General features: G+C 42.5%; 2 protein-coding genes across 4 annotated transcripts in view; both read left to right on the top strand.

Moving 5' to 3' along the window:
* sv2ca (synaptic vesicle glycoprotein 2Ca) overlaps window positions 1-11,252 on the top strand; it is a 45,703-nt gene extending 34,451 nt beyond the window's left edge. Inside the window, exons 5-13 of the mRNA XM_064296785.1 lie at window positions 2,157-2,290; window positions 3,112-3,201; window positions 3,617-3,727; window positions 4,001-4,089; window positions 7,544-7,708; window positions 8,603-8,736; window positions 9,390-9,593; window positions 9,925-10,084; window positions 10,572-11,252. Of these exons, the coding sequence (XP_064152855.1) occupies window positions 2,157-2,290; window positions 3,112-3,201; window positions 3,617-3,727; window positions 4,001-4,089; window positions 7,544-7,708; window positions 8,603-8,736; window positions 9,390-9,593; window positions 9,925-10,084; window positions 10,572-10,755 (1,271 nt within the window). The 3' untranslated portion in view covers window positions 10,756-11,252. The remainder of the gene's footprint in view (window positions 1-2,156; window positions 2,291-3,111; window positions 3,202-3,616; window positions 3,728-4,000; window positions 4,090-7,543; window positions 7,709-8,602; window positions 8,737-9,389; window positions 9,594-9,924; window positions 10,085-10,571) is intronic.
* A 4,408-nt stretch (window positions 11,253-15,660) lies between these two features.
* Window positions 15,661-24,459, top strand: part of iqgap2 (IQ motif containing GTPase activating protein 2) — a 62,766-nt gene continuing 53,967 nt past the window's right edge. Inside the window, exons 1-2 of one of the 3 annotated variants that reach the window (XM_064296780.1) lie at window positions 15,661-16,039; window positions 23,241-23,340. In XM_064296780.1, coding sequence (XP_064152850.1) covers window positions 15,994-16,039; window positions 23,241-23,340 — 146 coding nt within the window. In that variant the 5' untranslated portion in view covers window positions 15,661-15,993. Of the gene's footprint in view, window positions 16,040-23,240; window positions 23,341-23,403; window positions 23,441-23,909; window positions 23,939-24,459 lie in introns of those variants that run through there. The other 2 variants (XM_064296781.1, XM_064296782.1) reach the window with 2 other exon arrangements.

The following is a 24,459-nucleotide window of genomic DNA, read 5'->3' as shown; positions in this document are numbered from 1 at the left end:
AAACAGTAATCTTGCAACCTACCTTATAATTATGATTTAAACTCTATACACATGTACAGCAGGTGAGTCAGACTTCAGTCTTGGAGAGGCAGTGTTTGCTTGGTTTTGGTGTGTATCAGCTCAAAGCTGCTAATTTAAGTAACTGCTTGAATAGAGTCCACTTACCTTGTTTCCAAGCCCAATAAAAATCCTATATTACCTGCTGATTGAAAGAAAACCACAAAAACCTGCTGATCCTACAAGACTCAGTTTGACATGCCAATATACAGTATATGTACACACAGTGACTGCAAAAGCTTACCTCAGACAGTACAAGAAACAGCTGGGTTTAGGAATCGGCATGTGATTTGTGACACAGCTAATATTTTTGGGTAATGCCTCTCGGTCATTCTCATGTAGGCCTGGGTTTGTTCCCCGAACCGAGCCCCTTGCAGTTCCCTCACCCCCCTGCAGTGCATTCTGGGTAGACCCTGATGAGAGTCTGATGCCGATGGGGGGGGGGGGGTTCTCCCCGTGATACCACCACTGCTCGTTGTGCAATGCGCCACGGGCGATGGGGGAGGCTTTCTCGACACGGGGGTGCTGATGGGATTGGATGGGGAGGGGGGCAAGTCTTGGGGAAGCCACGGTGCCGTTCTGTCTGAAAACACATTCAATTAAAGCGCCCCTTACTCCATGTTCTGCAGCTCTGACAGTGCAATTAATTTTTTAGGCGGGAATGGGAATGCAGCTAAGAAGTTCTTCTCTCTCACGAGAGAGAGAGAGAGAGAGGGAGAGGGAGGAAGAGAGAGAGAGGGAGAGGGAGGGAGAGAGAGAGGGGGAAAGGGAGGGAGAGAGAGAGAAAGGAAGAGGGAGAGAGAGCGAGAGAGAGAGAGGGGGAGAGAGAGAGAGAGAGGGAAAGAGAAAGAGAGAGAGAGAGAAACGGCCCTCATAAAACTGCTTGATAACAATCAGACACCTTGCAGCAGAACAACTGCGGGCTCCCCTCCTCTTCATGAATCCTGAAAATGAAAGGCGGGCAGGTTTGATAATAGCTGTTATTTTCTTTGACTGGGCCGCGAGTGCCTCCACAGTCCCCGTAATGGGAAAAGGGGTAGCTTCGCTTAAGAGGCGAGTGAGAGGCTTGTGCAAAGCATCCCTCTCTGATTGCTCCCAGGCCTTTCCCTGTGGGAGCTGTTCTCACCAGAGATTAGGCGACTGCATTAACCATAATCTACCACACCAAGAACATGGGTAAATGTGTGTTAGTGTAAAACATATATTAGACTAACACAAACTAAATAAGGGACTCTTGGCAATGACCTGGGGCAGATTACGTCTTATTATCTTGTGCCATCCCATATAATCTTGTTTTTCTAACCCAACCCCACTAGAGCTAGGACTGATTACTGCTACTGCGCCACGAGGGCCCAATGGACGAATCGGGGACAGATACTTTACGAGGGGGGTGGGGGGGAGGTCACCGTAAGGTATGGAGGTACAGTGATTGAGTGCAGTAAATGCTGTCAATGGAAAATATTGGTCGGTTAGACCATCTGTTGGAACAGCAAGATATATCAACTGGGTCTCTTTACAGTGGAAGCAGGCTCTTCACGGCTGGCTAGGGAGTTGGCTGTCCCTTTATCAAGCATATGTTTCAGAGCTCCCCCCAGTATTCCACATTGACAGAATTTTCTCAGATGAAAAGATTTCAGAGATAAGTAAAAACGGTTCCCCCATGTGACATTCAGTGAGTCCCGGTCTTTTGTCTTTACACAAGAAACGGTCCCCAAAGTCACCATTGAGCAGGCCAAGCCATATATCTCCCAGTTTCCCGGCAGTTGCTGCTTTAAAGTCAATGGAAAAATATTGACATGCTGGATTGACTGATGACATTTCCTGCCATTGGTGAAAGACAGAGAGCATTATCTGCATTATACGAGAAATTCAAGGACTTCTGATGAGGTCCTCTAAATTATAGCAAAAAAAAAATGCTAACTCCAATATATGTTGAGTAAATAACATTGTCGTCGTCAATAAACGCTGCGCTAGGCTAAATGTTCACATTTTCCCCTGCGTCAGTGACTAAAAATAAAATAATAAAAACTCTTAGCATGTGCTGCAGCAGTTGAGTTCCGTCCGGTGACCGGTGCCGCGCGTCTCTCTCTCCCGCGCAGGGTGGAGTTTCAGCATGGGGTCGGCGTATCAGTTCCACAGCTGGAGGGTGTTTGTGGTGGTCTGCGCCCTGCCCTGCGTCTGCGCGGTGGTGGCGCTCACCTTCATACCCGAGAGTCCCCGCTTCTACCTCGAGGTAAACACAAACATGGAAACACAGGACTGGTGGGTAGAGGAATACTGCAGTATTCTGCACTAGGGCTGGTCAACCCTGGTGGCACACAGTCAGGGTAGCCTATGCTATTTCTCATTGTCATTCAGCACTTCATTTGCAAATTCAAGCAGGTAATTATGCACTTATCTACCCTCACTTGGTTTATTTGGTATAAACAGTTTTTTGTAATCTTACTGCTGTTATTATACTTCATGCCCTACACTCGATCAAACATAAAATAAGAAAGAAGAGGCTATGGTACTCATCAAATTGGAAGAGTATTAATATGCAATGGCTTTAATGTAGCTCAGAGTTATGAAGTGATTATTAGTCTCACAAAGCCACTCTGCGCTATTGAGAGACAGAATATAACTAATGAAGTGTTCCTTCTCAGTGCACATTTAATTTAGCAATTCAGGTAACTTGCACATTATTATTATTATTGATGGAAACACAAAAGAAAAACAACAGCCTGTCTTTTATGCTCCATAAATTACCACGGATCATCTTGCTGTTTTACCTTGAAGAAAAACAAGTTAATTAAATCGCAATGGCCCCCTGGCTTTTCACACAAGACTCAAAAACGCAAGGGAACACTTATGCACTATGCTGCAGTGCAGACGCACCCCTGTCCACAGAATACTGGAGAGAATCACTCTTGTAATGGCTCGTGCTTGTCGTGACTCCACTGCTCTGTCATCTCGGTTTATCTCGAGCGTGAGAATGCGTGACGAGCATGGATGTCACGAGCCGCGCTTTTCGCCAGCGGCTAATCCCGCGAACGCCTCCGCTTTTCCCGTCAGGTGGGGAAGCACGACGAGGCCTGGATGATCCTCAAGCAGATCCACGACACCAATATGCGAGCGCGTGGGCAGCCAGAGAAAGTGTTCACGGTGAGTCAACGTGGAATTTTTTTTTTTTTTTTAACTTTTAGGGCTAAAGCGGCTTAACACCACTCATGTTAAAACCGCAACTGTGTGTACTGTGAAAAGCGTTTAAGGTATTCGCATGCATAAGCTAAATCGTGTAGGCTAAGGCAGGGGTGAGTGGTTAAAGTGGAGATCAAAGCTGTATGAGCACACAGATTGCCACAGCTATCCGGGCCCTGTCTTCATATTAAAATGTGAAGCTTATTAACTGTCGGGCTCTCTGTGAGAAAAAAAAGAGAGAAAAAAACTGCAAACCTGTTTTTTTCTCGTGGAGTGGATGCAATAGATTGAAGGCTAGCAAAATCAATTGAAATAAATAAATAAATTAATTAACAAAGCCATGCCATGAGTTTAAAAAGCCGATTGTCCCATTGCGCAGGTGAACAGAATCAAGATCCCGAAGCAAATAGACGAGCTGGTGGAGATGAAGTCTGAGACGGGCAACCCCGTCTCGAAAGTGCTCTTCCGAGTGAAGGCCGAACTTCACGGGGTAGGTGTGAACACGGTCCTCACAAATTAAAGCTCTGCGGTGCAGTCAGCGGGCGTATGCTGGGGGTTTGTATACTTGCACTAGGGATGACTTGCAATGAAACTGAAACCAAAGCTCTGATCACAATGAAGATATTTGTCACGGATCAGTAAAATAACAATATTGAGGTATAGACACCTACATGTCAATGTGATTTTTATGTTTTGTGGAGGGGTGGGAACTTTTAAAAATGGTACTTCAGCTCCAAAATATATACTTTCTCTCTCTTTCCAGATTTGGTTGACCTTTCTGAAATGCTTCAACTACCCAGTGAAAGACAACACTATTAAACTTGCCATTGTATGGTTTACACTGTCCTTTGGGTAAGCTGCAACAACCTCAATTTAAAGATTGTTTTTTTATTTTCATTATTCATTCATTTTTTGTTTACAACATTTCTCAGTCAAGAAAGCGCTAACACTTATTTATAAACAGTTTCATGTATTATGTAGCTTTTATGTACATTTTAATCTGCAGCTGACTTTTATTTTCTCTCTGAGATTCCTACTGTGTGTATCAAGCATTTCCCATTGGGGAATCAAAATGTATTTCTGTCTTATGAAACTCATAAACTGAAGCTGGATAATATCATAACACACTATCAGAACAGTCTATGTAATAACAGTGCCACACAGTGAATGAGAAATACAAAAATTATTCTCTCTCTGTCTGTCTTTGATGACAGTTTGTGTGGATTTACGAAGACAATGTAAACGAATGCAGTGTAAAGCAGGCCGATCGGTTTGCACAGGCGGCATTACCACTTCCATTTAAATGCATGAATGCGGGATGAAAGGATACCGGAGGGGTTTTTAATCGCTCCGCACTGTGCTACATCTTCAGTAGCCGCAGGAGTGAAGTAGCCTTCTTCAGCTTCTTCCGATTTGTGCTGACGGCGCAGTTTTCATGGAGTCCTGCTGGCTGTGCGTGCTGTCTGATCCTGACAGTTATGCAGATGAAGTGCATAGATAAATTCTGCATATGTTGCATAATGTCAGTACGCTTATGAAAGGGGGACAGAAAAGGACCACCTTTGAAAAGTAAACCACTTCAAATTCTACAAATATACCCAGTTTTATACAGCAGCTGGTTGGCTGCTATGGTACATGTTTTAAAAGTTACCACAGATAGCGTAGACTTGTACAGCGTGAGCATGTGACAGACCTGCTGTTCGTCAGTGCTTTGAGTCAAGATAAGTAATCCCAAAAAGTGGTGTGTGATCCAAAATATTCCCCACTGACAGTGACTCAGATGTATTATTAACATCCTTGGCAAAGACAATAAAAAAAGGCTATAAAAAATAAAGAATGCAGGTAATGAGCTATATTGTACATTTCAGAAATAGGTAAATTATATTCTTTTGTGCTATTACAGTTTCTCTGAGAAAAAGTTTGTTTGAGAACAAATTTTTTTCCCCCCCCGAAGAGATGTGTCACAATTATTTACTCTGCTGATTTCAGTACTTTGTGCACCCTCCCAAGAATGAAACTGCTGAGTCATCTTTTATCTGTTTCATAAGATCGGTGAGCGTGAAATGTTCAGTTAGGTATAAGTCTGGGGACAGATATGGCCACTGCAAGCAGAAATCTTGTGGTGATTTAACCCTTCGTGAGTTGATTTAAAGGTTTGCTTGGGACAATATTGTATTGTTGAATTATTTGGCAAGACTGTGTGCGTTTGTGTGTGTGTGTGTGTGTGTGCGCATGCACGTGCATGTGTGTGTGTATGTGTATATGCAAAATTGAGCAAGGTTAGGTTCCTTATAACACCTTCTAAAGACATGTCCTCTTTGTCATTCTGTGATTAATAACTGAGGGCCCCCACAGAGCAGAGAGCAGGACGGCATCACAGAGTAGATTTGGAGCTTCATCTCTGTCTTTGTAAACCCTCGCTGACCCTCCCTGCTGTCAGAGTGGGTGTGTCCCCAGTGTGTGTAGCCCAGCTGGTCGAGTGGAGTCCATTAGCCTCACGTGTCCGAGGCCCACTGGGGGGCTCTTAAAAGTGACACAGCTTTCACAGCTCGACCTGTGAACCCCAGAGTAAATGAAGCTTCCTCGGCGTCTCCCCGGAGACAGGAAACGTAGACGAATCAGCTTCAGGAAGATTGTCTGCAGTGTGTTCCCCATCCCACCTTCTGGCTCCTCCCACTGTCCTCTCAGGCTTGCAGGCTGGAACTGTACCGATCTAGTCCAATTAAACGAAGCCAAAGTATTATGTATCTATCTTTCCTGAGATAAGTAGCCATTTAAAGAAATATTTTGTACAGGCTGTGTTTTTCTCCCTTTCATAAAAAAACGTCACTGCAAGGCAGTGCTATTTGAAATCACATTCATGCAGTGTCTTGATCATCTTAACATATGTTACTCAATGTACTCTATGTTAAGATTTCACTCGCGCTGACCATTGTAGATATGCGTGGGATTATAAATGATTTTTGTCTCTTCATCTGTCACCATTTTTTGTAATGTTAGCATTTTGTATTTATATTTTGTCTGGAAAAAGCAACAGCAGATTTAGTTTATCCTGGGGTAATCTCTGTATTAAAGAGATGCATCTAGAGCATGCACTGTCATGAAGTTTGGTATCCAGGATACGCAGACAGAGGCGCAGGTCGTACCATGTTTATCATGCATTAATGTCACAGATTAGTGCTCACTCAGCCCATATAAGCCACCTCAAGCATAATTCTTTGCCGCGGTGCAGTTCAAGAGGGAGGAGTTGAAGGAAGGTGCGTCCTTTTATGGACGTGGTGGATACAGAAATGGTGCAGCCTGATCTTACAGCATCTCATGTGGTTAGATTATAGTGCTCAGATATGATGTCGTGGAACCGTAAATGAATGGTCACGAAAGACTTGGCATGCAGTAGTCTCTTTTGATTTATATCATGTGACTTAAATCCGGAATGTTGTGAACCCCCGCAGTGGAGCCTGTTGCTATGATGCCACCTGGCCGACCTACTACACCCCCGTATCTCTTGTTTTCATCAGGATCAAGTGGTGTCTGGTCGTGACTCCGTGTTTTACCGTCTCTCTGAATATGCTAATGCGGTGTGGAGAAAAAGTTGAGCGCTGTTAAATGCGGTTGTTTTATTTGTCGTGCATTTCAGTAACTGCCCACGCTACCTGTTAACAGAAATGCACCAGACCAGACAGATCTTAATGATTCTGATACCATGGTAACCGCGTGTGATGTAGACACGCACCGCATAATATTTTAAAATCAATACGAGGAGAATGTAAATGACACTAATTATAACTCGATACTGATGACCCTTCCAATTATTGTGTTGGTAAAAACATATGACTATGTGGGTTGGCTGGAAATTGCCTGATGTTACATCAGATAATGTTGAATTTGAGCTGTATCTACAAATATTTATTATATCTAGAATATATATTTTAGGTTTGAGTGCCTATGTTATGGGGACCAAGAATGTAGCCTTTCAGGAAATGTGATTAGCCCATTAGAACTGTACATTACATGATCCTGTCCTTGGAAAACACTGCATTTCCTCTCTGGAAATAGAACATTTCCAGGCATGCAGAAAGTGGTTATATTCTTGAATCGAATATAAATTGTGATCTTTGAATAATATGATCTTTGGTGTTGGGAAGTGTTGCTGTTCTTTTTCAAAAGTACAAAAATGCTGAAAAGTCAAAGGGCTCCTAAAGAACGCCACTAAGGCGTCCGACTAAAAGAAAAAATGGCTTCCTTTATTGTTGCCGGTCCGAATGTTTCATTTCCTTCCCGCCGTATCTCATCGTTTGTCCCGCAGGTTCTACGGCCTGTCCGTCTGGTTCCCCGATGTTATCAAGCACCTGCAGGCGGACGAGTACGCCTCCAAAGTCAAGACCCACGCCAACGAGCGAATCGAGGACTTCACCTTCAACTTCACCCTGGAGAACCAGATCCACACCAACGGGGTGTTCATCAATGACAGGTTGGGGTTGGGCTGAAATTTATGCCCTCGCCTCTATCTGCGCCTGAGCCCGGAAATTAAAATCCTTATCTCCCCCGGCTAACCCTCTCTGCTGCCGGTTTTCTTGCTCGCTACTGCCAAGGCGAAAAGGAAACGTGAATTAATATGCTGTTGCGGCAGGGCCCTGTAAAAGAAACAATGAATAACGTTACTGTGCACCCTGTTAATATTGCCCAACAGAATAACCTGCATCAGGTGTAGACCAAAACTTCCTCCCTTGAAGAAAAATGCGGTCATATTAATATGCTGAATTAATAAAATTAACCCTAAATGACTTTTAGATGACGATGTATAAATGAAAATGTGATTAAGATCTGCAGGTAACAGAGAGCATTTCCTTGACTTGCATGGTTGCAGTGGCGTGTTAAAATGCTTCAATTAGCAAGTGAATAAACACGGTGTTCAGTGTCATTTTGACTCTATCACTGCTCACAGATCTGAATTTGAACCTTCGCTGTAGATTGTTAAAAGACTAATATTGAATCTGTTGTCAGTCCTGCTTGACCTGCTAGCTTGTTAGCATTCTGTATGCAACACAAAGTGTAATTAGATAGATAAACTGCTCGTTATAGTATCATTCTCATCTTCTGCACCATTGGTTCTTCTATAAGGTTTCTTTTGATGGTAAGATGTTAATGGTGAAATAAACATAACGGTTTAACTGGAGCTATGAATGCAATTAAACTGACCACTGGATTTATTACAAGATGAGACAAATGAAAACACTATTTGAATTATACAGTCAGTCCCTTGTCAGTTCCAGGGCTGAATGTGATTGGTTAATTTAACTTAGAAATGGCCGGCAGCTAAACTTGTCTTGTTTTAGTTGTCTGCATTAAATGTCTTCTGTTATAGGTTCGTCAGCATGAAGTTCAAGTCGGTCACCTTCATCGACTCCACCTTTCAGAACTGCTACTTTGATGACGTGACGTCTGTGGGTTCCTATTTCAAGAACTGCACATTCATCGAAGCTTTTTTCTACAACACGGGTAAGTCAGACCACTGTAGTGGACCATTTCACGACTGTTCTGAACACGTCTCTGCTGTCTCTGTCATTACATTAGTTGAATGTGTTGAATGTAGTGCTGTAGAGAAATATTTTTCAGTGTGAATTGAATTTAGCTTCTTGAGCCTGCAGAACGTTGTTTTTACTGGAGCAGGTGCTCATAACAAAGGAACCAGATAACAAACAGACACTTCACGGCTTACACTTTTCTGTGACTGGCTTGATTAAATTCACTTTGTTGTTCAACAGCTCAGTTACAAGGTACCACATTTTATGGAACATAAAATGAAAACCACACCCCCTTGTGGTTATGCATACCATGACAGTTCCTGGGACAGACGTTCTGTCTGAAATCTCCGGTTCTGTTCTCTAGTTCAGTGGTAAATAAAATAGAAAAGAAACCTGTAACGATAGAAATGGGTTTTTGTCTCATAGATGTCACAGTATTCTGTTTGAAGAATGTCTGGTTTTACCTAACTCTTGTTTTTTAACTTTTAAACTTAAAATCACAATAATAAAATATACATCTTCATTTTGTGGTTTAGTGAACCTTTCAAATACAAGAAAAAAAAGTGATTGCTCAGGCCTTTAAAGAAGGGTCTCTATGTCCTTTAAACAGTGTTCCTTTCCCTCTAGATATTGACGACTCTAAGCTAAGGAACTCAGAGGTGATAAACAGCACCTTTCACCACAACAAGACCGGCTGCCAGATGACGTTCGACGATGACTACAGTGCCTACTGGGTCTATTTTGTCAACTTCCTGGGAACGTTGGCGGTATTGCCGGGGAATATTGTGTCTGCACTTCTCATGGACAAAATAGGACGCCTGTCAATGTTAGGTAATCTCCCCAATTTCAGATAGAAGGATTTATCTGCAGTATACAGACTTTGAAGATGCTTTTTTTCATTCTATAACTTTGTTTGCAAAAGCACAGCATGTGGAATGTCATCAAAGTATACAGTTATCCACGTGGATTTGATAGTTTCTTTACAATCAGCTAGAAGAGTGTTTGCTTCTGGGTATATTCTGTATATAATGTGCTGGAGCTGTACTGCTTCTGGCTATGACTGGAAGACAAGGTTTGATGAATGTAGTAGATGTCAGTATATGATATTACTTTCACTAAGAGATGTAATATCTGTGGACTGTGCTGTTGTTGTTATCTGCAGGCGGGTCCATGATCCTGTCAGGGATCAGCTGTTTCTTCCTGTGGTTCGGGACCAGCGAGGCCATGATGATCGGCATGCTGTGCCTGTATAATGGCCTGAGTATCTCCGCCTGGAACTCCCTGGATGTGGTCACTGTGGAGCTCTACCCTACAGACAGGAGGTAGCTGCTGCTGTCCGCACAATACACACAGAGTGTGCCTGCAAAGCAAATTATACTGCACCTGCAAAACAGAGTAATACTGCTGTCAAAAATGGAATTATGACACTAACACAGTATGTCATGGGAAAAGTTACAATAGCAATGAAGACCCCTACATGTTATTGCGATAACTTTCTCACCACCTTTCGTTTGTGTTTTGGGTTAGTGTCTGTCCTTTAAGTTCACTTTCTAGCTCTGGGATAGATTTAAGTAAACACAGGACCATTTTGTATTATGTCTACATAATATACACGCACATGTGCATACACATGGACACACGCTTGAAGAAAGTCTTCGTTTCAAATAATCCCATATAGCTCTTCCTGTTTAGAACTCTCAGAATGGCAACCCTGAGATGGAACAGAATTGAAATGAAGTCAAAGAGATGTGTGTAACCCAGAGTCTCCCCACTAATCACACCCCCCCCCCCCCCCACACTGTGTTGCAGATGCACAGGGTTTGGGTTCTGCAACGCCCTCTGCAAGCTGGCAGCCGTGCTGGGGAACATGATTTTCGGGTCGCTGGTGGGCATCACCAAAGCCATCCCCATCCTCCTGGCCTCCTCCGTGCTGGTGTGCGGGGGCCTGGTGGGGCTACGGCTACCGGACACCAGGGCCAACGTCCTCATGTAACGCCTCGCTTCAGCCCCGCCCGGGTGTGGCAGCGGTGCAGAAGGCTTAGAACCACAGAGATATTTCTGTATTTCACAGCTTAGATCACAGAGATATCCCTGTATTTCACTGCTTAAACCACAGAGACCGTTCCTGTATTTCATAGTTTAGACCACAGATATATTCCTGTATTTCGCATATTAGACCACAGAGATATTCTTGTATTTCACATCGTAGACTACAGAGATATTCCTGTATTTCCCAGCATAGGCCACAGAGATATTCCTGTATTTCACAGCTTAGACCACAGATATTCCTGTATTTCCCAGCTTAGACCACAGAGATATTCCTGTATTTCACAGTTTAGACCACAGAGATATTCCTGTATTTCACAGCTTAGACCACAGAGATATTCCTGTATTTCACAGCATAGACCAGAGAGATATTCTCTGCTCTGTGAATCAAAGATGGCGCACCACAGTTACTATGATCAGTTACATAAACCCATCACAACTTTACTTTTCAGTGTATGTTTTGTGGCTTCGTCATAACATTTTAGAGCTCAATGGATCTATGGGGTTGATATGTTCTCTATCTTATTTTTATGATTTCACACATGTCACCAACTGGCTCAACAGAATATTTAAAGAACAACTATAGCAATTCTCTTTTTTATTTTAGATTTGCATATAAGTTACCGATCCACATTATTATCATTTTCTTGGAACAATTATAGTAGACATAGGAAATGAACCCCAGGAAAAGCTGTCGGTTGGATGTGCTGGGCACACACTAAGTAGATGACCTTTGCGAGAGGTCAGTTAATTAAAGGTCAGGTCATTCGGCAAAAAGCTTTAAATGGTTTTATTTTATTCAGAAACGGACTGTAAGTGGAATAATGGCTTGGTTGCTGATGTGATTATTCATGCGCTGCTATTAGGATGGATGTGTGTGAAAAACAAGTGTAAATGAGAAGTCACATCCCCTTAGAGATGTGACAGCATAGCCTGCTGTTCAGTGAAGTGGAATTATGAATCATAAAGATGTACTATTGTACAAAGTACAAAGATGTACTACTGTAAAACTCAACCATCACTATGACTACTGCTTAAAGGACAATGATGATATAAGGCTGCTCAAGTATCAGAAGAGAGAATGGCAGTGTTGAAGTTCCTGACTTTCCCTTTTAAATATCAAAAAAATCTCACTGATTTTTCACTGGAGATGTAATTACTGTGTTTGTTGTTAAAAACGGACATTAGCATTCATTAGGAGCATTAGTTAATTTGCAGCCTGGTGGAGTGCTTTTGTGATTGAGTGAGTTTGTGATTTTGACGATGCATCTGCAACCGTGCCTTCAGGCGTTTTGTGATTTCTGATCATCTTTGACCCCATAGATTCTGTGCTGTGGATTTCTAAGCCTTTTGCACCAGTTTTTAATCCAAGAATAAAAAGGCCATAGAAAAAGAATTGTAACTACTATCATTTTACACGTAAAGCATACATTCAGTGTAGTATATACACCTGCATTAAGTTGCAGATTTCATTATTGGCAATTTAAAAAAAAAAAAACTGTTTACATTTTCTGCTTTGTTGGGCTGGAGTCTACAACATGTAAAAAAGATACAAAAGATTATGCAGTAAACTTATTTCCTGCTGTTTATGTTGGTTCCTTTATTGTACAGTCAAGCTCTACATTAAGGGCTTTATTATAAGTCAAATTTTTATTTGCTGTTCCAGAGAAGACGCTGGAACGCCTTTGGGTTTTTTTTTTGTGGCAGTGACTATATGCCCATGCTGTACATTTTGAAAATTCTGAATGGCCTTTTAAAATGTTGTGCCTCTCCTTCCAGGAGTGATATCACCCCTAGTCCGCAGTATGCTGTTATATACTGTTACATACAGTACACATATATGCGCAAACCATGTGTGTGTGATGTATGGACCCTCGTCAGTGGCTATGGGGAAAAATTAATGCCAATGTTGATGCAGATTTTTTTCAGCATTTAAATACAATGAGCAACTTTATAGATTCTTACATGTAAATTAAATAAATAGATCAACCAATGGGATTTTGAAAGTCTAAGGATTCCTAATGGTTTGTGTTGCCAATTTAAAAATATAAAAACCTTTCATCGCAAATGAAAATGGATCATTGCGTTGCTGGAGTGGTGTAAATTGTTGCTAAAACTAATTTTATCAGTGTGGTTTTTACCTGACTTTATTTCACGTCAGTTTTAAAAACAGGACATCTTACAGCGATCTGAATGAGTATAAATTGCATTGATGAATTCAGATGTAAAATTTCCACAGCGTCCTCCCATTGGTTGTGCATGACAGCCCATTGGATGGACAGTGGACATTTAAAAAATAACTTATTTTACACTGAAAATCGAATCATATCAGTGATGCTACTGGCTACAGATAAAGACCTCTGCCTTCATGTTTTTACACTCCTGTCTGTTGTGTTGCTGTCACTGTCTCTCTGTGCATTGCCTGTCAGTACAACACATTCATAGTGTCTCTGTCCTCTTGTGTGCCTGTAGTTTCTGTGACAATTTAAAAATAATATAATATATAGTAATTCATAAAACTGCCATCAACGTGACACATTGAGATTTATTTAAAGGCCCCATTCATTTCCAGGCTTCCAGTAAGGTACAGTACAAAAGAAGTTTTAATATTTCAGACATTGTAAAGTATGTTGATTGTTGTTAATTATCGGTTGCTCGATTTAATGTGTGCAAATCTGCAACAGCCATATGTTAATTAAAATCATAATTAAAAAAAACTATTAAAACTTGCTTACCAGTGACAAATAAGCCATGCGATTAGGCCAGAGTTATACCAAAGTTGCTCTCTGCTGCTACATTTCAGTAGTGCCATGAAGTCTAAAAAATACTGTTTAATGAATTGGAAAGATTACATCTGTACTGTTATTTTGGTTATAGACTAGTTCTAAAACTTAACCCATAGATGTGCATAGCATTTTAATTTGCCCTTTGCTTTTATCTGCCGAATGTTGCTTTTTTCTTTCTTTTTTTCCATTTGTATGCAGAATGCGTGTGCAATTGTGTGTATGTATGTAAATACTGTATATATTGATACCGTAGTTGTTTTCTGGGGCTGATATGTTCATTATTTGATTTACTGAAGTGTTCATGAGCTTGGGACAGCTTTTGGAACTCCAGGTGCTGCAAGCTTCTTACCTTTTTATCTCCACGTCACTCCGTATCCTAGTCTAACAAAACTTGCATGTGTGTGTTGAACTTTCTTTCATTTGTGTTCTAATTTGTGTTCTCGTATTCTTCTGGAAGAAGAACAAAAATGTTGATTTGGAAAATGTGAATGTATCATTCTTGTAAGGTATCAGGTTTTTTTTTTTTGGGTCATTTTGTTGAAATGAACAAAAACAAAGTGTGTGCTCAGATGTGTCTATGATAGTGAAGGGCATGCAGCCTGTGTGGGAAGACTGTTTGTATGAAATATGTCCTGTACAATATGTGAAGGTGTGTATAAAAGTATTTGCCAAATAGCTATCCTTAAAATTTTAAAAAGGGAAGGCAAAAGATGCAAAGTCAACAAAGGTGGCTGCATTTGTGGTCCACGCCTAATAAATAAAGTTATGTTCTCTATAATAAAAATGGTGCTTTCTTTGTTTTTTTCCCTAGTATGTATTTGTAACCAGAGAACGAGACATGCATTCTGCACTGTCTGAAATATATTTATAAGAGCACTAAAGGTAACTGTTTGGTTCCTGAATTACACAGCAAGGCCATGAAATTATACAAATACATAAAAAAAACACATAGATCTGTATTCGAATGTAAGGAGCTTGTTTACAGAGAAAGGTAAAAATAGCAACAGCATATATTGACTAAATTAATATTAAAATGAAGACACACTACAATGGAGTATATCAGCCAGCTACATAACATCTATTTTAACTATATTAAACATTTGTTAAATGTATTATTTAGTTACTTTTTATTGAAATTGATGATTAAATAATCAATTAAATTAAATTTCCTGGTTTACATGTTTGTCAAAATACTTTATTTGATTGTGGCTCTGCACAATAAGTGCATACACTTCCTGCTGTTTTGATCTGAGGAAATGTGGTTACACTGTGTGCTAAACAAACAGCTTGGCCTGGTACATTGACTGAAGTAACTTTGCACCCTCTAACGGTGAAATGACTGCCGAGGGAGCCACAAATTCAACGAGAACACCGTTTCTTAGACTGCTTCTTCCGGTTGCAACCAATACCTGAAAATCCAGCTAAAGATTTTTGGGAACATTTCATTTTTTGGAAGATCACTGCTGCCAAATCTTCCACTGGTAATTTTTAAGTTGCAATAAAACGTACAATTTTCTACGTCTTCAAGGTCCATGGGAACCCTAGTGATAATAAATGAAATACTCGTGAATAATCTAAAAATAATCTATTAAAAAAATAAAAACGACAGAATTGCATACAAACAAGTTCAAATGTAAAGTACAATGTCACAGTAGTTACTGTAAGACAACTGGAAAACCAAAATTATAGGAATCGCTTGACTGGATAAAAATGGTATTTTATATTAAACGTACAAGTCCTTACAGTAAATCCTGTAAAGTCAAGGTGCTACGCAAACCTATCCGTGCAGAATGCACTGAAGAAAAAACATACACCGCTTTCTGCCACAGAGCAACATACATCAACTTTCTCAGATTCTTACTTGCCTCTAGTGCTTCAAAGAGCAAAACGCCACAACTATATTGATTACTAAACTCTGAGAAAGGATAATTTGGGCCATAATTCTTATTATGCCAAACGAAGCTCTCTTGGACAGCACTGTTTAGATAGAAAGTAGATAGGCCGCCAGGTGGAGCAACGGTCCAATAAGGGTCTGATTCCTTGCGTACACCAAGGTGCAGTCTAGCGTAATTGCTAACGGGGCAGGGAGAGGAAGCGAGTAGCCCATTCTCTCTGTCAATGAGCGAGGCAAAGGTGAATGCAATGCAATGGGAGTAAGGAATTGCGACTGGTAGAAGCGAAAAGTGGCGTAGCGGAGTCGGGTAATAATTTAGAAAACAAGAGACCACAAGGCTAAACTTATTACAGAGGGACAGTTTAAAAAGTTAGGTTGCTACAAACTTAAATCGTGCCACCGGTTCCAGCATAGGTCGCGGCATATTGAAAGAGCAAGCTAACATAAGATAGTTAGCTGGCTGATCTGAAACTTCAAGTGCGCGAAACTGGGGGACTGAAGCAGGATGTACTATGAAGAAAACACGAGCGCACTCAGGCCACGTTATGGATGTAAGTAATTTAAGTGTTACTTATTAATTACAGCACAGTTCCTTTCTTGAGTCAGTGCCTTACCAAATGAAACTTTTCTATGTAATATATGTCTGTATAGCAAGAAACCTAGCTCATTCTCTGGATATAACTGGCACGCATATTTAGGTGATGTTACTGTTAACATTCGCCTAGCGCCTAGCAAGACAACGGACACAAGATTAGTTTGCCATTTATTACGCATGCATTATTTTTTAACCGACGAGCTACAGGTGGTTGGTTTTGTGGGGTCATTGGCCAGCCGAAAGAGCTCGCAATATTTAGTGAAAATAACTGAAAACCTTCGCAGGTGACCCACTGATTTCATTAGCGAACTGGGTCCTACCTTAAACACCTGTTCACTGCACTACAATTTAAAGACCTGTCATACATGTGTGTTTATAGTGTTGTATTTTCTATTTGTCAGGCACCACAAGCAGCCCATATGGCTAACTAGTCGGAGTTGTCTTGATAATGTTGTGCACTGCGTCACGACGTGCGTTAATCTGATTACTAATCCAGTGATTTTTGGTTAAAAATGATGGTTGGATTTTGGGTTGGTTAATCCGCTCAAGAGTCTGTGTTTTTCCACATTTAAAATTGAGCCTCTTCAAGTGGGTGTGGACAGTATAGCGGTATTTATTTTCATCGAAAAAAGTTTCTTCTAGTTAAGTATTAACGCTTCTATTGCTCTTGTAAAACTTTCACCTTTCTGATCAACGAGGAATACAGGTTTTATGGCACGGCACACGTTTCTGCAAAGCAGATTCATACTAATCTGACAAGATGACGTTCTCATCTGTTGCTGTCAGATCAGTTTGATGCTCTATCACATAAATAGGTTTTGTCAGTTGCCAAATATATATATAGCAACTGCCAAAACCTATTTACCTACATAGCTGGTATATATATATATTTGAGTGTTTCAAGATCAGTCTTTTTTTCCCTTTAGTTTTTAGCATATACTTATTTTTGATTATCTGTTTTGCAAGAGACAAAAATCCCTAAAGCTACTTTGGTAGTGGATGGGGTCAAAAATGTCTCAATATGTTTGTATGTCATTGATTGTTGTTTACTAGTATAATATTAACCTTAACCAACTTTGTGAGATCAAATGGAAAAGGGTAAAGGTTCTGTTTGTCAAGGTACTGGGGCCTGTATGACTTCACGTCGCATGAAGCCCAAAATTTCAATAGACAAAGGGGTAAAGGGCATTATTTAGTGCAGTGCAATGGCATATGCTCTGTCCTGTCTTTTTGGGTCTGTGTGTTTTCATACGTAGGCTCAAGTTACTCATTATAGCTGATTTACTCATGGTGCTTTACAATGGAGATGGATCACTCTGCCACACAACATTCGCAAAACAGTACAGAAACCATTAAAACTGTTGATTTAAAAGATTCTCCAGTCTTTTTTCTTTCATGTAATTCTTCTGGCCTTTGTTTTACATAACTCAGGGCTGTGAAAAGCATCTGTTATTTACTGTAGCCCTTGGGGGTTTTCTGTCCATCAGCAGGTCTGGCTGTAGCCTGCCACTCTTCAATGCTAGGCTGTTTACTGTAGCACCCTGTGCCAGCCTCGTCTACTCAATGCAGATAAAAACCTGTGGAGTGCTGTTCACAAGCACAGTTAGAATGGAGTGCATGAGGCACTGTTGGGAGTGGATGGTGTTGCTTATAATCAACGTACCGTTTAGATTAATTTTATGCAAAGCGCCGTTCTATTAATTAGCCTAACGTGGTTGTGCTGTTGATGATGACACGTTATGCATATTATGAAGCTCTCGGCTCGAGTGGTAATGTGCTTGACTCAGTGTTTTCCCACCATGCTTGACTGATCTGCTTTTATGCTGGTGGTGAGGGAGCACACAGCAAAGATCCTTCCTTCCTCATGTTTAATGCCCTGTTTGACATTAAATATAAACTTCTTTTATGGTGTTTAGGCTGGGTAAACTGTAGTAGATTAAACTTTATACATACTATTTGTAGAGATCGTTACCCTCTTGGTCTTGAATTATCACTGAACTATTTTTCAGTGCACGTTGCCCAACCCAGGCCCCTTATGCGTGAAATTAAGCAGGGAGCAACGTGGTCATTTTAGATGTTTATTTGGTTCTAAATAAACCACACGTTCAGTGTACTGATAGATGAAGGCACTGAAGAGTTAGCTATCTGGGACATTAAGTTAGCGGCTGGAGGAAACGTAGCTGCGCAGATGTGTTAGGAGCTGCGCAAGTGTGTTAGGATCTGCGCAGGTGTGTTAGGAGCTGTCCAGGTGTGTTAGGATCTGTGCAGGTATGTTAGAAGCTGCGCAGATGTGTTAGGAGCTGCGCAGGTGTGTTAGGATCTATGCAGGTGTGTTAGGAGCTGCGCAGGTGTGTTAGGATCTATGCAGGTGTGTTAGGAGCTGCTCAGGTGTGTTAGGATCTGTGCAGGTGTGTTAGAAGCTGTGCAGGTGTGTTAGGAGCGGTGTGGCTGCTCTCGAGCGTGCGGTTCACAGCGCGTGCGGCGTCCTCCGCAGACGTGCGGCTGGCGGAACGGCCTTCGCTCGGACAGATGCCTCCAGCTCAAGGACCCCGTCTCTGGCTCTCGCGGGCGCCCTGCCCCTCGCCGCGCTGAGTCAGCACGCTCTTAACGAACAGCCTAATGGCCCTGAGAACGAGAGGGAAGCAGTTAGGGAAAAAATCACAGTTTACCAACCGCTGGGGTCGTCTTCGGTTCATCGGGTTAGTCATTCTTAAGTGAGGAGAGGTTTTGCTGGAGAGCGGAGCAGGCAATACATCAATAAGGAGGAAAGGCTGACAGGGCTGTTTTTTTATTATTAAAAAAAAGCTCAAGATCTAGTGGGCGGAGCGTGACTTTGTTCAAGGATATTTCTGCTCTGTCAAGAACTTAAATGGAATAACACTGTCAAACGAACAGGCTGCAGTCATTTGGGTTTTTATAGCTTATTGAGAATGCAGTGATCTTGTCATTGACAAAGCCACATAATCCAATATGATTTGCATTTGAAAGCTGAAGGAAAAAAGGGATTAAGTTAGACGGTGTAAGTTGGGGCTGGTTCTTGAATAGAGAAGTGCTAGGGTGAAGACTTCAGTATTGTGCAATACAGAGTTATCAGAGGCTGTTTAATGTTTGGTCAAGCAAATTAAACTTACTACAGTTGATAAAGTACAAAGGACCATTTTAACTCCTGAATTAAATGTAACAGTTTCTGGCAGGTGTTGCAGAAGTTCAGTTGTCACATTTTGGTGTACAGGTCTTGTGATTGCCTTCTGTACTTGCCTGAGTACTAACAGGAATCTGACTGTTACCCGCGCCTGGTGCAAGTCAAAAGTGTAGAAAGTGTCAAAAGAGCCAAAAGTGTAATTAACTCTGATTTGACGGTGATGGCAACATTTTCTTATGCATACAAATATTGTGTCCTTTTGTAAAGAGGAGGTGGCTGGACTCGTGTCGATGTGTTTGATACGACCGAACAAAGGCGTGTTCCATTAATCCCCAAAGAGAGTCGTTAGGAAATCCGAGCTTGTTTGGCAGGGAGGAAATTTTGCCACGCTGGGCAATATTGTGATCCTGGCGGAGAGAACCTCCCCTGCACGGGGGTGTGTGTCAGCAGGCTTAATTATTACTGAGTCAATGAAGATAGGAAAACAATTTGCTCATTCAGGCTTAGGCAGAGGGTGAGCCCAGTCCAGATACTCTGGCAGTCTTTTCCCATCTGGGGCTGGAATCTGTTTGTGTTAATAGGTGTTGCCCTGGTCTCTGTATTCCAAGGGTGGCCCACGCATTCCCTTCAAGATTTGGAGTTATTTTCAAAAGGGGGGTGGGGGGGGGGGGGGCATGCAGTATTCAGATTTATTATCTGTAAAGTTGTTGGGAAAAGTGTGCAGTATGGGTTTTGGAGAGACATGCCCAAACACTGCTTTAGCGATTAGCCTGGTGTTGCTGTACAGTACAGAGTGGGAAGAGTGACACGGTTTCTTTCTGTCTGGTACAGCCCCCTTTCCTCACGTTCCTCAACAGCTGAATGTATCCCAGAACACCTTGCTTTCTTAGAGGTCCACTCCTCTGTGTGGTGTGTGTAATCCTGTCTAAACTTGGGTCTTTGTCATTTTTCTTCACTAGTTGCTGCACATTTCAGAGTAGAGTTTGCTTTACCAAAGGAGTGCTGGTAAAGTCCTGATCTGTTCAGCAGAGACTTGCATGAGAGTGTGTGGGGAGTGAGACGCATTGGGCAGCGTGTCAAATGCAGCATTATTTTTATTGGTTTTGAGTAGCCAGCACAAGCTTCACCTTTTTTTGAGGATATTAAGTTCGTACATGAGGTCAGCTGCCTATTGTCTCTGTGGAGCAGGCTAGCTGGCTTGCGCGAAAGAACTTCTTGTAGGAAGCGGTGAAGTAGGCTACATCGCCTCACGTTGATTAGGGGGTCAGCTGTCCTGGCTGCTGCCGGCCCGATGCGTCCACGGGTCACTCGAACGCGCCGCTGACCCCGCTGCTCCTGGCCATTTCAGATTACGCCGCGATCTTCTGCCACAGGGTAGCCTAGCAACCTGCCGTATCTGGGTCAAGATGTGCGCTCAGGGCTGAAGTGCGTGGCGAGTGGTGGGACTGACAGGCCTGTCGGTGCCTGATTCAGAGCCAGCGTACCAGCTTTCAGCCAGCCTGCTTATCCTCAGACCACAGCAATTACTTTTAATGAATAAAATTCTTTTTGCAACACAGTTGTACAAATGACTAACCACATATTTTATTATTTGAGAATTCCACTGTGTGGTTACTGGTCACTCAACAATTACTTGGATTGGCCATTGCAAAATAGTCACCGAGTAAAGGAGAGAAATATTTTAGGCCTTCTCATTAATATTCATGAAGAAGAGAGGATGAATAATTGTAGAATTACAGATAGCGTGGTTGTCTTGCGTTACCCTGAAGTACACACTAAGCTGTTTGACAAAAGCCTTTTTTTGCATCATTTAGCACTGAAAGAACTTTCAGGCAATGCTTAGAAGAACAGTGGTTTTATGATTTCTTTATTTGAACCCATTCTTGGGAACCATGCTGTGTTTAAATATCAAATCATTTTTATCCTAGTACATATTACCATGCAAATAAAAACATAAAAGAACAAACAACTCTTTATATTTGGGTCCTCCTCCAACAACTTTTGGGTTTGACCACATCATGTAATGTATTAATGAGTCCATGAATTTCGGGCTTATTTAATACTAATACCTATTATAATGTTAGATTTACATTTGGGCCACTTACAGATTTAATAAATACAAATAAAGCCCTTTGCTTGCTGCATCCACAGTCACATGAATTCCGAGCAAACAAATTTGGGTCTCTTCATCTTTTAGTATGGAAAATTTATCTTAATTTTAGCGCAATTGTCTGCCAAAGATTTGTCTTGCCGTATTGAAGCCATACTTCTCTTCTGAGCAATCTTCAGGGGAATAGTGTAGATCACTAGGCATTTGTTTAACAGAAAGAAAAAACAATGACATCACATTATAAATCCCATTCACAGTCGCGTCTGGGGTGAGTTCCAGTGCAGTCTCTGGCCTGACGGTGCTGTAGTCATTACCTATGGAGGGAAGAAGGTCACTAGGGGGTTGTTGAGCATGTCCAAATAGACCACAGGAATGTGTCTCACGGGGGATAATCTCATAGTCTGTGGGTCTGTGGGTGGGTTGGGCCAGACAGATTGGCTGGTTCTCTCATCATACTGGAAATGCACACGTGTGTGTTTTTTTTCTTTTTTTCTTTTTTATGGGCAATTGACACACTTCTTTATGCATAGTGTCCACTTCTCGTTGGTCCTTGGTCAGGTCAGAACTTGGGCCTACAGGCAAAAATAAAGATTATTGCAGTGTTTAGCCTGTTTATTGTGTGTGTGTCTGTGTAGCAGAGTAGTAAGCAGTGATAACGTTACGTGTACAGTTAGTGCATTCGGTTTTTATTAGGTCTGTTTCATCCCAAGTGAGGGAAGAACCTCTCTGCAGATCAGTGATGTTATTTTCTGCTTCACCCTGATTCCTGGGTATTCCTCTGCCAAACATAAAGAATCTGCTGACTTGGGGAGTGTGTGTGTGTATGTGTGTATGTGTGTGTGAGAGAGCGAGAGAAAGTGAGTGCGTGTGTGAGTAGTGAGTGAGTGAGTAAGTGTATGTGTGTTAGAGTGTAATGTGTGGATGTGTATGTTGGCTTGGGTATATGACATCTGTGTGTGTATTGCATGCACATAAATGCTGCTGTGAGCCTGGAGGGAGTGGTTGAAGGCTCAGGGGGAGTGGTTAAAGACATAGGGGGAGTGGTTAAGGGTTCAGGGGGAGTGGTCAGAGGCTCAGGGGAGTGGTTAAGGGTTCCGGGGGAGTGGTTAAAGGCCTCAGTCTCTCACCTTACCTGAGCCCCGAGCTGGAGCAGGCCGCTCAGCTGACAGCAATAACCGCGCGGCACTTTATCTTGTCATGAGACCGCTTTAAAAGCGCATTCTCCAGCGCAGCCAAGGCAGCGTTCAGCCAGAAATAAAGCCATTCTGTGGGATTTATGAGACTGAGGGGGGGAGGGGGGGCAGGGGGAGTATGTCATTAGCAGCTGGGGAAAGGGCAGTGCTGTGGAGAAATCCAGAAATCCAGCTCCTAATCCCCCCCCCCAAAAAAAAACCACCTGGCAGGCAAAAGGACCAAAGCTGTCACTGCTCCTCTCCTTCCCCCCCGGTTTCTTCACTGTTGGCCGACATCCTGCCAATAGGATAAATTAGCCCTAATTCCAGTTCGTCTTAATCAGCGCCAACAAACTATTCATTTCCATTAAGTCTGTCTCTAATGAAGTGAGAATTCCTCTTTGTTAGTAATTCATTTCATTTTGGACCCCATTAGCATGTTTTAGTTTCCCTTCACGTCATCTCCTTGTCATGTTTCACCTTAGCAAACCCTGCAACGCCATTGATGTAACTGTGAATTGTTTTATAAGCTGCCTACAGGGCCTACAGCAGGCATGATGTTGTGTACTGTGAGGTGTCTTCATTCCGGCTGCAGTTTCTCTGAGGAAGGAGAAAAGTAAACGGCGTTCGGACGTCACCTCAGAGATGAGCTGGCCTGCCGAGAGAGCCGTGATGAACTCGTATTTATTTTCCCAGGGACTGATCTTCCCCGTGTCTCGCGTTTGTTTTGCAGCCATTGTGGACGACGAGCGGCTCTCTGCTGAGGAGATGGACGAGAGGCGACGGCAGAACATCGCTTACGAGTACCTGTGTCATCTGGAGGAGGCCAAGCAGTGAGTAGCGCAGTGGAGTTTACCTGTGTCACCTATAGAGGAAGCCAAGCAGTGAATAGCGCAGTGGAGTTTACCTGTGTCACCTGGAGGAAGCCAAGCAGTGAGTAGCGCAGTGGAGTTTACCTGTGTCACCTATAGAGGAAGCCAAGCAGTGAATAGCACAGTGGAGTTTACCTGTGTCACCTAGAGGAGGCCAAACAGTGAGTAGTGCAGTGGAGTTTACCTGTGTCACCTATAGAGGAAGCCAAGCAGCGAGTAGCGCAGTGGAGTTTAACTGTGTCACCTGGAGGGACCCAAGCAGTGAGTAGCGCAGTGGAGTTTACCTGTGTCACCTATAGAGGACGCCAAGCAGTGAGTAGCGCAGTGGAGTTTACCTGTGTCACCTAGAGGAAGCCAAACAGTGAGTAGCGCAGTGGAGTTCACCTGTGTCACCTATAGAGGAAGCCAAGCAGCGAGTAGCGCAGTGGAGTTTACCTGTGTCACCTGGAGGGAGACAAGCAGTGAGTAGCGCAGTGGAGTTTACCTGTGTCACCTGGAGGGAGACAAGCAGTGAGTAGCGCCGTGGAGTTTACCTGTGTCACCTAGAGGAAGCCAAGCAGTGAGTAGCGCAGTGGAGTTTACCTGTGTGGTTTGATTGACAGTTGTTCTGACACAGTGCACGGTTTAAGCATATTAGGTTCAACTGATTAGCAGGGGATCGGTGCCAGGGTCAGGGCTCCTGGCCTGACTTCTCGTTCAACGATATATATGGCTGCTCCTGCATCCGTGTCCCACTACTTATACCCTTTTAGTGAAATTCCCACAGTCCTTTGCTCTTTGTAGGCCAGGGAGAAGTAGATACTTCAAAGCCAGGCAGTCTGCTGCTAAATGGTGTTTTTATTGTGGGTGGAAGGGGTGGAACTGAAATTATGAATCCCGCCAGCGAAAGTGCCTAAATGAGCGCGAACGGGTGCTCAGAGCGAGTAGCTGTGCTTTGTTGTTGATCCCTCAGTCTTACAGCACGTAAGCAGATTTGAACGTTTGCTGCTTTGATTTACGGGCCTTGTTTCAGCCGGCTCGTTGCGCGCCCTTTCTTCCTGGTTGCTGCGCGTGATGCGCTTCCTGCCTGTCGCAGCGCAG

The sequence above is a fragment of the Anguilla rostrata genome, chromosome 10, assembly GCF_018555375.3.
Source record: "Anguilla rostrata isolate EN2019 chromosome 10, ASM1855537v3, whole genome shotgun sequence".
In the NCBI taxonomy this organism is placed as follows: domain Eukaryota; kingdom Metazoa; phylum Chordata; class Actinopteri; order Anguilliformes; family Anguillidae; genus Anguilla; species Anguilla rostrata.
This window is presented reverse-complemented; position numbering and strand designations above follow the sequence as displayed.